Here is a 16698-nt window from a genome sequence, read left to right on the forward strand (position 1 = left end):
AATATTACTCAGCCATAAAAATCAAGGACATTGGCAATTTGAGACAACATGTATGAACCTTGAGGGCATTATATTAAGTGAGAGAAGTCAGAGAAAGACAAATACTGTATGATTTCACTTATATGTGGAATCTTAAACAGATCAGATTTGTGGTTATTGAGGCAGGAAGTGAGGTGAGGGTTGGGGACTTAGAGAAGGTGGTTAAAAGGTACAAACTTCCAGTACTGAGGATTTAATGTACAAAATGATGACTCTAGTTAACATCTGTATGGGTTTTTTTTTTTAAGTTGTTGACAGTAGATCATCACAAGAAAAAAGTTCTCATGAGTTCTCTTATGTGATGAGTTGTCATCACCAGGAAAATAACTTTATGTTTTTTATCTCTATTAAGTGTTGGATGTTAACTGAACTTATTGTGGTGATCATTTCACAATATATGTAATTCAAGTTATTATGGTGTACACCTTGAATTTATACAGTGTTATATGACAATTACATCTCAGTGAAATTGGAAAAAAAACCAAAACAGGCTTTTTTTTTTTTCCCTAACCGTGCAAAGTATTTACTTATTTATTTTTTTAAAGACTTTTTTTTAAGAGCAGTTTTAGGTTCACAGCAAAGTTGAGAGGAAGGTACACAGATTTCCCATGTACCTTCTACTCCCACATGTGCATAGCCTCCACCCATATCAATATCTCCCAACAGAGTGGTATATTTGTTACAATTGATAAACCTACATTGGCACAGCATAATCACCCAAAGTTCATATATATAGTGTAATTCACTCTTGCTGTTGTATATAATTTGTGAGTTTGGAGAGATGTATAATGACATGTATCCATCATCATAATATCATATGGAGTATTTTCAGTACCATAAAATTCAGTGCTCCACCTATTCATTCTTTAAACCTGCCTCCCCCAAAATACTCTTGGCAAGTACTGATCTTTTTACTGTCCCCATAGTTTTGCCTTCTTCAGAATGTCATATAGTTGAAATCATATAGTATGTAGTTATGCATTTAAGTTTTCTTCATGTTTTTTCATGGCTTGATAGCTCATTCCTTCTTAGGGAAATAATATTCCATTTTCTGAATGCACCATAATTTATCCATTCACCTACTGAAGGACACCTTAGTTGTTTCCAAGTTTTGGCAGTTAAAATAAAACTGCTATAAACATTTGTGTGTAGATGTTAGTGTGGATGTAAGTTTTTAATTCCTTAAATACCAAGTTAAATACCAAGGAGTGCATTTGCTGTATGGTAACAGTATGTGTAGTTTTGTAAGAAATCCCAAACCATACCATTTTGTGTTCCCACTAGCAATGAGTGAGAATTCTTTTTGTACATCCTTACCGGCAGTTGATGTTGTCAGTATTCCAGATTTTAGCTATTTTAATGGGAGCGTTTCTCATTGTTTTAATTTGCATATCCCTGATGACCGATGATGTGGAGCATCTTTTCATGCGCTTATTTGTCATCTCTATCTTCTTTGGTGAGGTGTCTGTTAAGGTCTTTGCCCCGCCCCTTTAATGTTTATTTGTTTATTTTGAGAGAGAGAGCATGCATGCGTGCAAGTGGGGGGAAGGACAGAGAGAGAGGGAGAGAGAGAGAGTATCTTAAGCAGTCTCCATGCTCAGGGCAGAGCCTGACGTGGGGCTTGATCTCACAACCTGAGCTGATTTCAAGAGTTGGATGCTCAACCAGCTGAGATATCCAAGGCCCCTTCCTTTTAAAAAAAATTGTAGAATAGTTGACACACGGTGTTACATTAGTTTCAGGTGCATAACATAGTGATTCCACAAATCTATTATGCTCACCACAAGTATAGCTACCGTCTGTCCCCATACAATGCTCCTGTGGTACTATTGACTGTATTCCCTGTGCTGTGCCTTTTATTCCTGTGATTTATTCATTCCACAATAGAAGACCTGTATCTACTCCCCTTCACCCATTTTGCCTGTCCTGCAACCCTCCTCCCCTCTTTTGGCCCATTTTTCTCCTCCTCCCCCTTCTCCCCCCTCCTCCTCCTCCTTTTTTAACAAGCAGGAGGGGCAGAGAGAGAGAGAGAGAGAGAGAGAGAGAGAGAGAGAGAGACAGACAGAGGATCTGAAGTGGGCTCCGTGCTGACAGCAGAGAGCCCAATACTTGGCTTGAACTCACGAACCACAAGGTCATGACCTGAGACGAATTTAGCCGCTTAACTGACTGAGCCATCCAGGTGCTCCTTGGCCCATTTTTAAATTTGTTTTCTTTTTAATGACTTTAAGAGTATTTTGTATATTTTGGATACAATCCTTTATCAGATGTGTGTTTTGCAAATATTTTCTCCCAGCCTGGTTTGTCTTCTCATTTTCTTGATGTTGTCTTTTGCATAGCAGAAGTGCCTAATTTTAATCAAGTCCAGCTTATTAATTCTTTCATGGATTGTGCCTTGGGTGTTGTATCTAAAAAGTCATTGTCATACTCAAGGTTATTTAAGTTTTCTCTTATGTTACGTTGTAGGAGTTTTATAGTTTTCCATTGCAATCCATTTTGAATTAATTTTTTTGAAGGATGTGAGGTTTGTGTCTAGAGTCATTTTGTTGCATGTGGATGTCCAGTTGTTTCAGCACCATTTTTTTGAATAGACTAACTTTTCTTACGTTGTATTGCATTTGTTCCTTTGTCAAAGATCAACTAATTATGTTCACGTGGGTCTGTTCTGGGTTCTCTGTTCTTTTCTACTGATTTGTCTATTCGTTTGCCAACACCACACTGACTTGATTACTGTAGTTTTATAGTAAGACTCAAAGTTGGGTGGTGTTAGTCTTCCAGATTTGTTCTTCGTAAATACTGTGTTGGCTATTCTGGGTCTTTAGCCTCTCCACATAAATTTATAATCTGCTTCTCACTATCTACAAAATAACTTGCTGAGATTTTTATTGCAATTGCATTAAATCTGTAGATAATGTTGGGAAGAATTGGTAACTTGACAATATTGAGTCGTGCTATCCATGATATTTAGTTCTACTTTGATTACATTTATTGGAGTTTTGTAGTTTTCCTTATAGCTCTTGTACATATTTTGTTAGCTTTACAGCTAAGTATTATATTTTGGGGCATGCTAATATAAGTGGTATTGTGCTTTTAATTTCAAATTCCACTTTTTTATTATTGGTATATTTGAAAGCAATTGACCTTTTTGTATTAATCTTATATTCTTCAGACAGTATAATTGCTTCTTAGTTGCATTTTTTTTGATGGATTATTTTGGATTTTATGTGGAAATATCATCTCTGAACAAAGTTTTATTTCTTCTTTCCCAATCTATAGCTCTCTTTTTTCCTTCTCTTGTTTTATTGAATTAGCAAAATTTCCAGTGCATTATTGAAAAGGAATGATGAGAGGTCATTCCTCCCTTGTACCTGATCTCAGTGGAAAAGCTTCAGTTTCTCACCATTATGTATGATGTTGGCTGTAGATTTTTGTAGATGCTCTTTATTAAGTTTAGGGAGTTCCTCCGTATTCCTCGTTTACTGAGTTTTAAAAATCATGAATAGGAGTTGAATTTCATCAAGTGCTTTTTCTGCCTCTATCGATAGGATTGTATGACTTTTCTTTTTCAGCCTATTGATGAAATGGATTACATTACTTTTTGAATGATGAACCAGTCCAGCAAAGCTGGGACAAATCCCATTTGGTCATGGTGCATAATTCTTACACATTGCTGGATTCAATTTGTTAGTAAATGTCTCTATCTGGTTTGATGCTAGGGTGCTGTTGGTCTCATAGAATGCTTCTATCTTCTGAAAGAGATAATAGAGAATTAATACAATTTCTTCCATAAATATTTGGTAGAATTCACTAGTGAACCCGTCTGGGCGTGGTGTTTTCTGTTTTGGAAAGTAATTATTGATTACGTTTCTTTGATAGAGGCTTATGTAGATCATTTGTTTCTTTTTGTGTGAGTTTTGGCAGCTTGTATCTTTCAAGGAAGTGGTCCATTTCATCTGGGTTATTAAGTTTGGATGTGGAGTTAATACTATTCCTTTATTCTTTTAATATCTATGAGATCTGTAGTGATGTTCCTTTTTCATTTATGATACTAGTAATTTGTGTCTTCCCTCCCCCCCGCCTTTTTTTTTTTTTTTAAAGTTTATTTATTTTGAGAGGGAGGGGGAAAGAAAATCCCAAGCAGGCTCCATGCTGTCAGAGAACCATGAGATGATCAACTGAGCTGAAACTAAGAGTTGGATGCTTAACTGAGTGAACCACCCAGGTATCCCTATGTCTTCCCTCTTTTTAATTAGCCTGGCTGGCAGCTTATGGATTATATTAGTCTTTAAAGAACCAGATTTTGGTTTTGTTGATTTTTTTTTTTGATTGATTCCCTATTCAGTTTCATTGATTTATGCCCTAATTTGTATTATTTCTTTTCTTATGCTTCAGTTTTGAACTGCTCTTTTTCTAGCTTCCTAAGATAGAAGCTTAGGTGATGTAGTTGAGATATTTCTTTATACATGCTTTCAGTGCTATAAATTTCCCTGTGTATACTGCTTTCACTATATCTCTCAAATTTGGTAAGTTGTGCTTTCATTTTTATTTAGTTCAAAATATTTTTAAATTTATTTTGAAGTTTCTTCATTGATCCATTTGTTATTTAGAGGTGTTTTAATCTTCCACGTATTTTGGAATTTTCCATTTGTTGATTTCTAGCCTTTCACTTACAGATTTCTAGTTTAATCCTGTTGTGATCTCAGAGCAGACGTGTGATTTCTGTTTCTGTAAATTTGTTAAAGTGTTTTATGGCTCAGAATGTAGTCTGTCTTAGTAATCGTTCCATGTGAGCTTGGGAAAAATGTGTATTTTTGTGTTGTTGGATGAAGAAGTGGTCTGTAGATGTCCATCATCTCCAGTTGGTTGGTGGTATTATTGAGTTCAACTTTGTTCTCAGTGATTTTTCTGCCCACTGTCACAGTCCATTTCTAATACAGGAATGTTACAGTTTCCAATTATTATAACAGGTCTTCTGTTTTCTTCTTGGAATTCTACTAGATTCTGCCTTATATAGTTTAACACTGTTGTTAGGTACATACATATTAGGGATTGTTATGTCTTCATTGAAAATTGACTCTGTTGGGGTGCCTGGGTGGCTCAGATGGTTAAGCATCCTACTTCAGCTCAGGTCATAATCTCATGGTTCATGGGTTCAAGCCCCTCATCGGCCTATGTGCTGACAGCTCAGAGCTGGAGCCTGCTTCAGATTCTGTGCCTTTTCTCTCTCTGGCCCACTTGCACAGGTGAGCTTTCTCTCTCTCAAAAATAAATACTAAAAAATTAAAGAAAATTGACTCTGTTAACATTATGTAATGCCCTTCTTTATGTCTAATAACTTTCCTTGCTTTTACATCTGCTTTGTCTGAAAACATAGCTACTCCTGCTTTCTTTTGATTATTGTTAGTGTGGTATATCTTTCCCCATCTGTTTACTTTTAATCTGTATGTGTCCATTTGTTTATTTAGTGTCTGAAGTATGTTTCTTGTAGATGGCATATGGTTGGGTCTGTTGTTTGATCCACTTTGACAACTCTTGTCTTTTGATTGGTGCACCTAAACCATTGATGTTCAGAGTGATTATTGATGTAGTTGGATTAATGTCTACTGTATTTATTAAATTTTTAAAAATTATGTTTTTAATTTTTAAAGAAATTTTTAGAAGTTTATTTAGAGAAGGAGAGGGAGAACACACAAGCAGGGGAGAGGCAGAGAGAGAATCTCAAGCAGGCTCCGCACTGTCAGCGCAGAGCCCAACGCTGGGCTCTAACTCAGGAACTGTGAAATCATGACCTGAGCCAAAATCAGGAGTCAGGCACTTAACTGACTGAGCCACCCAGGTGCCCCTAAACAGTATTTGTTACTGTTTTCTGTTTGTTGCAAAGTATTTGTTTTGTGAATTATATTTATGATTTTTTTTTATTTAAAAAAAATTTTTTTTTTCAACGTTTATTTATTTTTGGGACAGAGAGAGACAGAGCATGAACAGGGGAGGGGCAGAGAGAGAGGGAGACACAGAATCGGAAACAGGCTCCAGGCTCTGAGCCATCAGCCCAGAGCCTGACGCGGGGCTCGAACTCACGGACCGCGAGATCGTGACCTGGCTGAAGTCGGATGCTTAACCGACTGCGCCACCCAGGCGCCCCTATATTTATGATTTTTAAATGTTGATTCTTTTGGAATAAACTCTGCTCGATTAGTATATATTTTTCTTTACATATTACTGGATTTGATTTGCTGATACTTTATTTAGGATTTTATATTTGTCTCCATGAGAGAGTGGTAATTTTCCTTCCTTGGGTGTCATTGTCAGGTTTGGAATCCAGATACTCTTACTTTGCGAAGTCAGTGCAGGGTATTTTCCCTTCTTTTATTTTCTGGGAAAATAAATGTGTTGCTCTTTCTTAAAAGCTTGAAAGAAATTACTATAGGGGCACCTGGCTAACTCAGTCATTAGAGCATGTGACTCTTGAACTTGGGGTTGTAAGATTGAGCCCCATGTTGGGGGTAGAGTTTACTTAAAAAATAGGATGAAATTACTTACTGTGAAATAAAAATAACCTGTATAAAAAAATTACTAGAGAGGTCTTTTGGGCCTGAATATTTCTTTATGGAAATATTTGTAATAATTCAGTTTCTTTTATTGATGCAGCAGTGTTCAAATCTTCTTGTGTCAGTTTGGTAATATTTGTGCCCTTGTAGGTATTTAGGTGTGTTTTCTCTAGTCAACTAAGTCAGTGCCTCCCCATCCATCACGTTTTCATCTTTCAGTTTAGTTACATCTCTCATTTACTGTTATCTCCTTTTTGCTTTTCTTTTTGTTCTTAAGGGTTTCTACTTTTTCTCCTCTCCTTCCTTTACTGTCATTTTAGTGAAGCATATGGAGAAAAATGCATTTATTTGATTTGTGATACTTACTGGGATCTCTTCTTAACCTTTATCTCTTCTTCCACTTAATTTTGTAAGTGGAGTTTAGTGGACATAATTTTCTATTCTCATTATTACTAACGTCAGCTATAGCAGGATATTGAAATGTGAAATGCTCTCCAGGACTTTTAAGGATTTAAGGTTTTGCTCCTACTGTAAGTTGCCCTAAACTTATGTTTTAAAAATGTGTTTGTTTTTTCTAACTTACTTTTTTTTATTGGCAGTAATCACTTTCTCGAGGTTATTGTCCTTTTATTTATACATTTAGAGGTTCTAATCTGTGGATTGGGAAATCATATGACTAGATGTGTTAGAATTGTGTGTTTAGAACCCTAGCTCCTTTAGTGCATAAATAATAAACATTTCTTGACTTTTCGCTGCCTCGTGGCCTTTTTTGCCTAGTTGATGGATACTAGTTGCTCGATTATGAGTCTTCATTAGCTTAGAAATCATTATAGTTTAATTACCTTTTCTGTCTTGGTAGCATAACTTTCACCTAACCATCTTTTTTTAAAACAGGTTCATTTTACTTTTGATTTTTTAATGTTCTTTTTGGGGAATAATTTTAAATTCATAGACAGGTTTCGAAGATGTCATAGTTTCTATATACTATTCATTTTTTCTTAATGTTGGCACCTTATATGATCATAGTACATTTGTTAAAAACTTGGAAATTAACATAACTATAATACTATTACCCAAACTACAGACTTTATTTGCACTTCCCTGGTTATTTCACTAATGTCCTTTTCTTATTCCAAGGTCCAATCCAGGATACCGCATTTTGATCGTTACATCTCCTTAGTCTCCTCTGATCTATAATAGTTTCTTAATCTTTCCTTCCTTTTTAAAAGCATACTAGTCAGGTATTTTGTAGACTGTTTCTCAGTTTATCTGATGTTTTCTCATGATTAACTGGCATTATGGGTTTTTGGGAAGAAGACCACAGAGCTGAAGTGGCATTTTCATCACATTATATTAAATACTACATCCTGTGAATAAGACGTCACTTTTGATTTTAACCTTAATTATGGCTGAGGTAGTGATTGTCAGATATCACTGTCAATTGACTTTTTTCCCTTTCTGTAGTCGATGCTTGTAAGTGAGTTACCAAGTCCAGTCTATACTGAAGGGAAAGGGAATTAAGTTTCATCTCTTATAGGAAAGAGTTTGTGCATATATCATTTGGAATTCTTTTTTAAGGAAAGTATGTCCCTTTTTCCCATTTAGTTATTTATTCATTCAGTCATTTATGTCAGTATGACTTTGTGAATATTTGTTTACTTTTGGGAGTTATAATTCAATACTGTTGCTTATTTTTGCTAAAATTGTTTCACCCTTGTTCAACTATTGGGAGGTTCAGTTTGGCTCCTGTAACCTTTTGATATTCCTCCATCTTTTTTTTTTTTTTTTTTTTTTTTTTTTTTTTTTTTTGGAAAAAGAACCTCCTTATTTCCTAGTATACAGAATATTCCAGGTTTATCTTGTATTTTCCCTGCCCCATCCTTAGAATCAGTCATTTCTTCTAGGAGCCTGAGCTCCGTTTATTAGAGAATGATATTTAAAAATCAGGATCTGGCTGTAAGTGTACTTGTTGCCACTAGGCTGTCACTGCTTTTTAGACCTCTCAGAGAAGAGAGCCTTAGTTCTGTATACTAACCCATGCTACAAGACATACCTATATTTGTTCTTTTACCTATCTGTATATATGTCAAACAAATATGGATTCATACTGATATCTCTTTCTCTAGTACCATTAGAATAAACAGAGTTCATTCTGGTTTTCTTTTCTGTTGCTTATTTGTAACCTCTTTCTCTGACAGGGAGAAACCTTGCATCCATTATACGCTATTATTTGTCCAACCCCAGTATACATGTAAAGAAGTTTCAGATTTGCTCATAGTGACTTCTTCCTTCCCATTTCATAATTTTGGTTGTGAACTCCTATTCTTTGAAACTCTTTTTGAGGCTGCATTGAAATTTTTAGAGAGGATTTATATTTGATTCTGTTAGTCACATAGAGGCTTTTTGCAGGGTGGGGCTTTAAAAATAGTTTTTCATTGTAGCAGAAATATACATAACAAAATTTACAATTTTAACCATTTTCAAGTGTACAATTTGGATTGTCATTAAGTACTTTCATAATGTTGTACAATCATTACCACCATTCATTTCCAGAACTTTTTCATCATCCCAAACAAAAACCATATGCCAATTAAAAAAATAACTCTCCATTCTTTTCCTTCTCCAACCCGTGTTAACCTCTGTCGCACTTTCTGCTTCTGAATTTGCCCATCCTTGATACCTCATATAAGTGGAGTCATACAATATATGTTATTTTATGGCTAGCTTGTTTAACTCATTGTAATGTTTTCAGGGTTCATCCATGTTGTAGCATGTATCAGAATTTGATTCCTTTATGGCTGAATAATATTCCTCTGTGTATGTATGTATATGCATATATACACAGAACATTTTATTTATTTATTCATCTTTTGCTGGACATTTGAGTTGTTTTCACCTTTGGCTATGTGATTAATGCTACTATGAATGTTGGTGTGTAAGTATCAGAGTCCGTGCTGTCCCAGTTATTTTGGGTACAAACCTAGAAATGAGATTTCTGGAACATAGGGTAATTCTGTTTAACTCTGAGGAACTGCCGAATTTCCCATGGTGGCTGCACTGTTTTACATTTCCACCATCGATGCACAGAATTTCCAGTTTCTCCACATTCTTACCAACACTTACTATTTCATGTTTTTTAAAAATAATGGCTATCCTAATGACTGAGTATCTCATTATAGTTTTGATTTGCATTTTTCCAACATCTAGTGATACTCAGCCTCTTGTGAGACTGTTTTAATTATAGACTTTCCTGGGTCCTGTAGGTTATGGTTATGAAAATTCTGGTCCCAAACCTGAGTAATTGTGAGCTTGTGGTTAGGAATTCCCTAACCATGAGGTAAATACACTTTGTCATCAGTTTAACCTAAAAGCCCAGAGCAAAGGAAAGACATCAGAATTATTCCTACTTTCTTTCAGTTTCTTTTTTTCTCCTAGTTCACCTAATTTTAAGGTTGCCCTTCAGATCTTCTGGTCATCAGTTTAACCTCTCATCTTGCTGGCATCCCAAACTTGATCTTAAAGCCCAGGATCTAGGCCATCAGGTTTTTGACTCTGAGACAAATGCCAGCTTCAGAACTCATTTATCTCTCAGTTCCCACTTTCTGGTTTTTTATGGTTTCAGAGGGTTTTAGCCACTCACTTAAAATTTTAAAACTCATCATGAGTATATGTGGTGTTCTGATCTAGAGGATTTTCCTGGACATTGAGTTCACCATATTGTCAACGCAGAAAACATTGATTTCTCTTCTGTTAAAAGGCCGAGATGATTGACTTAAGTAAAGAAAAGGCTAGTGTCTGGATATAGTTCTCATAAATGATTTATAAACAAAATAACAAAGTAACAGGTAGTAATTCGATCAGTGATCAAATATGGACATACAGGGTTGGTTTTTATATATTTTATACATACTCATATGCTCCACCTCTGTTTTTATTGTATCAAATCTTACCAATTTGAGTTTCTTCTTGGTAACAAACTCATGCATATGGACAACCGTAAATTAGCAGAAACAGATTTTAATGTGTTCTTTTTCATTTTGGAGATGAGATGTTTATAAGAAATATTCAAAAAGCAAGAAAATTAAGAAAACATCTAGACTAATCAAAGCTTGAGAAATGCTAAATTTTATTTCATATTGAATAGCTTTGTTAATGAATATTTATCTCTGTTTTATTTCAGCTTTGGCTAGATCAGAATCTAAGAGAGATGGAGGTTTTAAAAATAATTGGAGCTTTGATCATGGAGACGAAAGCGAAGGAGATACAGATAAAGAGTAAGAACTTTTTTTCTTCCGTCACATATTTTATAAGAATGACATTTCATTGAAAAATGATTTATATTCCATGGAAGTATTTTTAAGAGTATGGTATTCTTAAGAAAACATCTTTTATAGTAGCATCAAGGAAAGAAAAAGCAGATTTTTATTAAATAATTTTGCTTTTTCATTTCTCTTTTGAATGATTATGTGCATGTGAATGATTATGTGTCTTTTGAAATGATTATGTGCATGTAATACATGTAAGCTTATTAAAAATTGATCATTAAAGATTTTCAATTAAAGAAATTGTTCTTTTTTTTAAATAACATTTCTGATTTGAAAAGCTACTGTTTATCATGAGTAAGTGAACCCACATTAAGACCCCTGAGTTTTTTGTGAAAGTTTAAGTCCTATAGTGTATCTTTCTTCCCAGTTGCCCTATCCATCTTAGATCACATTACTACCAGAGAAAGCAGAAACTATATAAATGATAAACACAGATGTTAACTCAGGCAAAAGTTAAACAGAGTAGTTATTACACTTTGTTAGTGTGCTTAGAATGACTGCTTTGTAAAATTTAAATGATAGTTTTAATACAACCTTTTGCATATCATGAGACTTGTATTACAAAGTCACCATTGCTATTAGGTGCCTTGGTTTGTTGATCTGGTTTTCCACTGGGCCAGAACAAATTCAGAGATACATAAATATATACAAGGAGTTCTACCAAACTATAAGTATTTTTAAAAATTTCTACACAAAAAATCATTCAGAAGATATTGGCTGATAAATATTGTAGGTGCTTCACTTTTCTGTCTGGGCAACAGCTCCATTCATCATTACCACTTTCATGTGTTTTCATCTATGAGATATTGAACTGACTGTAAACTTTTATTCGAAGGAGAACTTCGAACTGGTAAGGTTTTCACCTAAAATTGGTATTTTGTGGTCATCTTTCTCTCCTGTCTTTTATTATTATATAATAAATAAAATACAAGTATTTTATTATAATTATATATATAATATTAGTATTATATTTTATCACTATAAATAATATATTTTTCTTATGTAATTTTGAAAATTTTGAATCAGATCCAAAATTGAGTAGAAAGTATACCACCTTTTAAATATTTTTGTAAAATGTTTGGAAAAAAGAGAATTTTTACTAGTAAAAAAGTTGGGATGTGTATAAACAGCAATGAAACAAATATTTTACATTTTTATTATAAATAACTAAGATTTTACTAAAAATAGGTTAATAGTTGTCTTTAGAAGAATGTATTTTGACTTTCTTTGTTAGATTTGTCATGATTATATTACTTGTTCTGTATATTTCATTTATGAATCATACTCTTTGGTTTATCATTATAAGAGGATCCTTAGGAGCTTAGCTTTTTTAATATTTTGAGATTAAATAGATATATCAGTCTGATCTTTTAGAGTCTCAGGCCAGTGATTGTAAAGTGTTGATATTTCCAGTAGTTGCAAAGGTGTAACTGTTTTACTGTGGTAACACCATTGGAATTACTTTCTTTATATCAGCTAAGGTTTTCTTACCAGCTTTTTCTCTATTTTGTTTCTCTGTTCTTTTCCCCTAATTTTAAATCCAAGACAGAAAGGAAAACTGAGTGACTGTAAATGGAATCTACAGTTAGGAAAACAAAAATTGTATGTTCATTTATAGCAAGGGCAACAAACGATGGCCCATTGGCTGAATCTGGCCCATCATTAGATTTTGTTAATAGTTTTATTGGAACACAGCCACACCTGTGGTCTGTGGCTGCTTTCATACCAAAATGGCAGAGTAGTTGGTATAAAGACCATGTTTACTCTCTGGCCCTTTATAGGAAACATTTGCTGATCCCTGAATTAGGTGAGCAAAGAGAATAAAACTTCTGAATTAATGTATGGGTTGTAATTGTCACTTAAGGTTTTTTCCCCCTTGTTTTCTGTGTAGTGAGGCAAATCTACTCAGTGTGGGTGAAGATGAGGATTCTGAGACCTCAAAAGGAAAAAAGGCAAGTGTTGCTTTTCTGATTTTTTTTTTTTTTTTGGTAATTTTTTTAGGTTGTATACTAAAAACTAATACTTCAAGAGAAGATTTATATATATATATATATTTCTAAAGTTTATTTTGAGAGAGAGAGAAAGTGAGTGGGGGAGGCGGGGAGAGGGAGAGAGAATCAGAGAGAGAGAGAGAGAGAGAGAGAGAGAGAGAGAATGAATCCCAAAGCAGGCTCTGTGCTGTCAGTGCAGCCTCAGATGGGGCTTAATCTCACAAATCATGAGACCGTGACCTGAGCTGAAATCAAGAGTCAGACGCTTAACTGACTGAGCTACCCAGGCATCTCTCAATATAGTCTTAATTTGCATTTCTTTTATGATGAGTAAGGTTAAATGTGTTTTCATATGTGTAGTCCATTTATTTTTCATTTTTGATAACTGTCAGTTAATATCTTTGCCCATTTTTTTAATTTAGTCTGTAGAATATTATTGATTCATATGAATTCTTACTATATTGAGTCTAACACTTTTTTGACATCTCTGAAATCTATCTAGATGCATAATAATAATGGCATGACATAGTTCATTTAGAAAAATTTGTTTGCACGTTTGTATTTACAATGATATGTGTCTTACAATGGTTTCATAGATTGATGAAATAGAGTCTTTTGGAGAATTTGGCCCGTTGCTGTGATACTATCTGCTAATAGTTTAAACCATTTTTTTTGACTAGTCTTTTGCATTTGCTTTTGACGATTATTGCCTTGGATAAAAAGTTTTCTTATGTTGTCAAAATATTGATCTTTTTTCCTTTAATGGCTTTTGGGTTTAGTGTCTTTTTTCCTAATGATGTTAACTTAATTACTTACTTGCTTTGTCCTACGAGATTGTTTCACAATACCAATACGAATATAATTACTAATAAAATGATTAATATTTTTTTTCCCCTTCTGTTTGCTTGTTGGTGTTTAGTGGCACCGTCAGGTATATCCTATTAGGACTGAGTATTTAAATTACTATGTTGTGTGTTTTTGTTTTTGTTTTTTTTGAGTGAACTTAAAAAAAAATTTTTTTTTTGTTTATTTGTGTTAAGTAATCTTTACACCCAACCTGGGACTTGAACCCATAACCCCGAGATCAAGAGTTACATGCAGCTCCGACTGAGCCAGCCAGGTGCCCCTACTACTTTTTTTTTTAATCAATTAAAATGAGTTTGTTTTATAATTATACAAAAAACATTTTTGTGATTTGAAAGTCCTATCTATAAAAGAAGTTTTATTCAGAGAAGTCTAGGTTTTGTTCTGATTTCCTCTATCCTTTTCTCTTTCACTAATAGCTAACCTTTTTTAAAAATTACATGGTTTACGGGGCGCCTGGGTGGCGCAGTCGGTTAAGCATCCGACTTCAGCCAGGTCACGATCTCGCGGTCCTGTGAGTTCGAGCCCCGCGTCAGGCTCTGGGCTGATGGCTCAGAGCCTGGAGCCTGTTTCCGATTCTGTGTCTCCCTCTCTCTCTGCCCCACCCCCGTTCATGCTCTGTCTCTCTCTGTCCCAAAAATAAATAAACGTTGGAAAAAAAAATTTAAAAATTACATGGTTTAGCCTTTCATTTTAATTTTCTTCCTTCCTTTTTTTTTTTTTTAACATTTATTCATTTTTTGAGAGAGAGAAAGAGAGAGAGACAGAGAGACAGAGTGTGAGTAGGGGAAGGGCAAAGAGAAAGGGAGACACGGAATCCGAAGCAGGCTCCAGGTTCTGAGCTGTCAGCAGAGAGCCCAATGCAGGGCTCGAACCCATGGGATCATGGCCTGAGCTGAAGTCGGACGCTCAACCGACTGAGCCACCCAGGCACCCCTCTTCACTTTTTTAATAGAATATACATCCTTTCTTGGAGAAACTGCCCACACTATTTGATACTTCGATTGTTTTGCTTAACAGTATAGTCTGCAAAGTATTTAGAGATCTTTATCATCTCTTGGGGCACCTAGGTGGCTCAGTCAGTTGGGCATCTGATTCAGGTCATGATCTCACGGGTTCGTCTGTTCAAGCCCTGCCTTGGGTTCACTGCTGTCAGTGCAGAGCCCACTTCTAATCTTCTCTCCCTCTCTCTCTGCCCCTCCCCGGCTCACGCCCTCTAGCAAAAATTAATAAAACATTTTTAAAAAAACCTCTGTATCATCTCTTTTATTGTTACATAGTATTCCCGTGAGTGGATAAACAGTAGATATTTAGTTGATTGCCTAGTGTTGAGCAGAGGTGTTTCCTAGTCTTTTGTTACTATAAGTAGTGCTTTAATAAAGCCTTATGCTTTAAAATAAATAAGTAAAGCCTTATGCTTATATCTTTTCATATCTTTACAGTATACTTTTGGGATAGATTCCTAGAATTGCAGTTGCTGTTTCAGAGGGTAAATATATATGTAATGTTGCTAGTTATTACCAAATGCCTCATTCATAGGAGTTAGCATTTGCCATTCCCACTAATAATATATGAAAGTTCCTATTTTCTTGTAATCTTGGGAAGTATGTGGTCAAAGTTGAATTTTTACTATTTTGACATGGTACCCTCTTCATAGATTTCTTGTATTTACAGTTGAATAGTATTATAGGGTCTTTTAAATTTACTTTCCCTCCATCTTTGTGGGTTTTTTTTCTCCTACAACATCTCTATTTTGTTGTAATTAAGGGAATTTATAGAATTTGAAGATTTTCTCTTAGTACTCTAAAATTTTTCTTTATGAAGTTACAATGAAAAACTATGAGGTTTTTTTCACATTGCAGTTTTCCCTAGCTTTTTTTTTTTTATTAAAAATGTTATTTAGTGTTTATTTTTCAGAGAGAGAGAGAGAGAGAGAGAGAGAGAGAGATGGAGTGTGAGCAGGAGAGGGGCAGAGAGAGAGGGAGACACAGAATCCGAATCAGACTCCAGGCTCTGAGCTATCAGCACAGAGCCTGACATAGGGCTTGAACTCAGGAACCACAGATCATGATCTGAGCCGAGGTCGAACGCTTAACTGACTGAGCCACCCAAGTGCCCCTCTAGCTTTTATTTTGACATCTGGATTGCTTAGAGTGCTACTGTTTAGGGGTTCTTTAGGTGGACAGAAATATAGTAAACTTTGCAGGGAAAAATAAAAGGTGTTTTCAGTTACTAACTTCTGTGACATTGGTTTTCAGTTTATGTGGTGTGTTTTTTTTCTTTAAAACAATTTTTTTAATGTTTATTTATTTTTGAGAGACAAACAGAATATGAGCGGAGAAGGAGAGGCACAGAGAGAGAAGGAGACACAGAATCTAAAGCAGGCACCTGGCTCTGTGCTATCGACACAGGGCTCGAACTCACATACCGCGAGATCATGACCTGAGTGGAAGTCTGACGCTCAACTGACTGAGCCACCCAGGCACCCCTTTAATGAACTTTTTTAAAACATTTATTTATTTTGAGAGAGAGGGAGTACGAGTGGGAGAAGGGGCAGAGAGAGAGGAGAAAGAATCCTAAGTAGGCTCTGCAATGATGCGGTGCTCAATCTCACAAACCATGAGATTATGGCATAAACGAAAATCAGTAGTTAGATGCTTAACCAACTGAGCCACCCAAAAACCCCTGTAATGTACGTTATAAATGTGTAATCATTTAATAGATTCTTTTAGGTTATCTTCTTATCTGAAATTCTTACGTGCTATATTTCTTGAATACTTATTTTTTCCTTAAATTGATTTATTTGATGTGTGATAAGTTCGGGTGGATGATAACCATATGTTGATAATTTTTGCACATTTCATAGTCCCACATGCAACAAATATGTATTGATCACAGTGTTCCAGATGCTAGTGAACAAAGTAGTCAAGT

The 16698-nt window shown here is 35.0% G+C and overlaps 1 protein-coding gene across 5 annotated transcripts in view; it reads left to right on the top strand.

Moving 5' to 3' along the window:
- SENP6 (SUMO specific peptidase 6) overlaps positions 1 to 16698 on the top strand; it is a 115969-nt gene that overhangs the window by 11642 nt on the left and 87629 nt on the right. For all 5 annotated transcript variants that reach the window (XM_047858009.1, XM_047858014.1, XM_047858010.1 and 2 more), the window contains exons 2-3: positions 10768 to 10861; positions 12804 to 12864. In XM_047858009.1, the coding sequence (XP_047713965.1) occupies positions 10768 to 10861; positions 12804 to 12864 (155 nt within the window). The remainder of the gene's footprint in view (positions 1 to 10767; positions 10862 to 12803; positions 12865 to 16698) is intronic.

The sequence above is a fragment of the Prionailurus viverrinus genome, chromosome B2, assembly GCF_022837055.1.
Source record: "Prionailurus viverrinus isolate Anna chromosome B2, UM_Priviv_1.0, whole genome shotgun sequence".
NCBI classification, from domain to species: domain Eukaryota; kingdom Metazoa; phylum Chordata; class Mammalia; order Carnivora; family Felidae; genus Prionailurus; species Prionailurus viverrinus.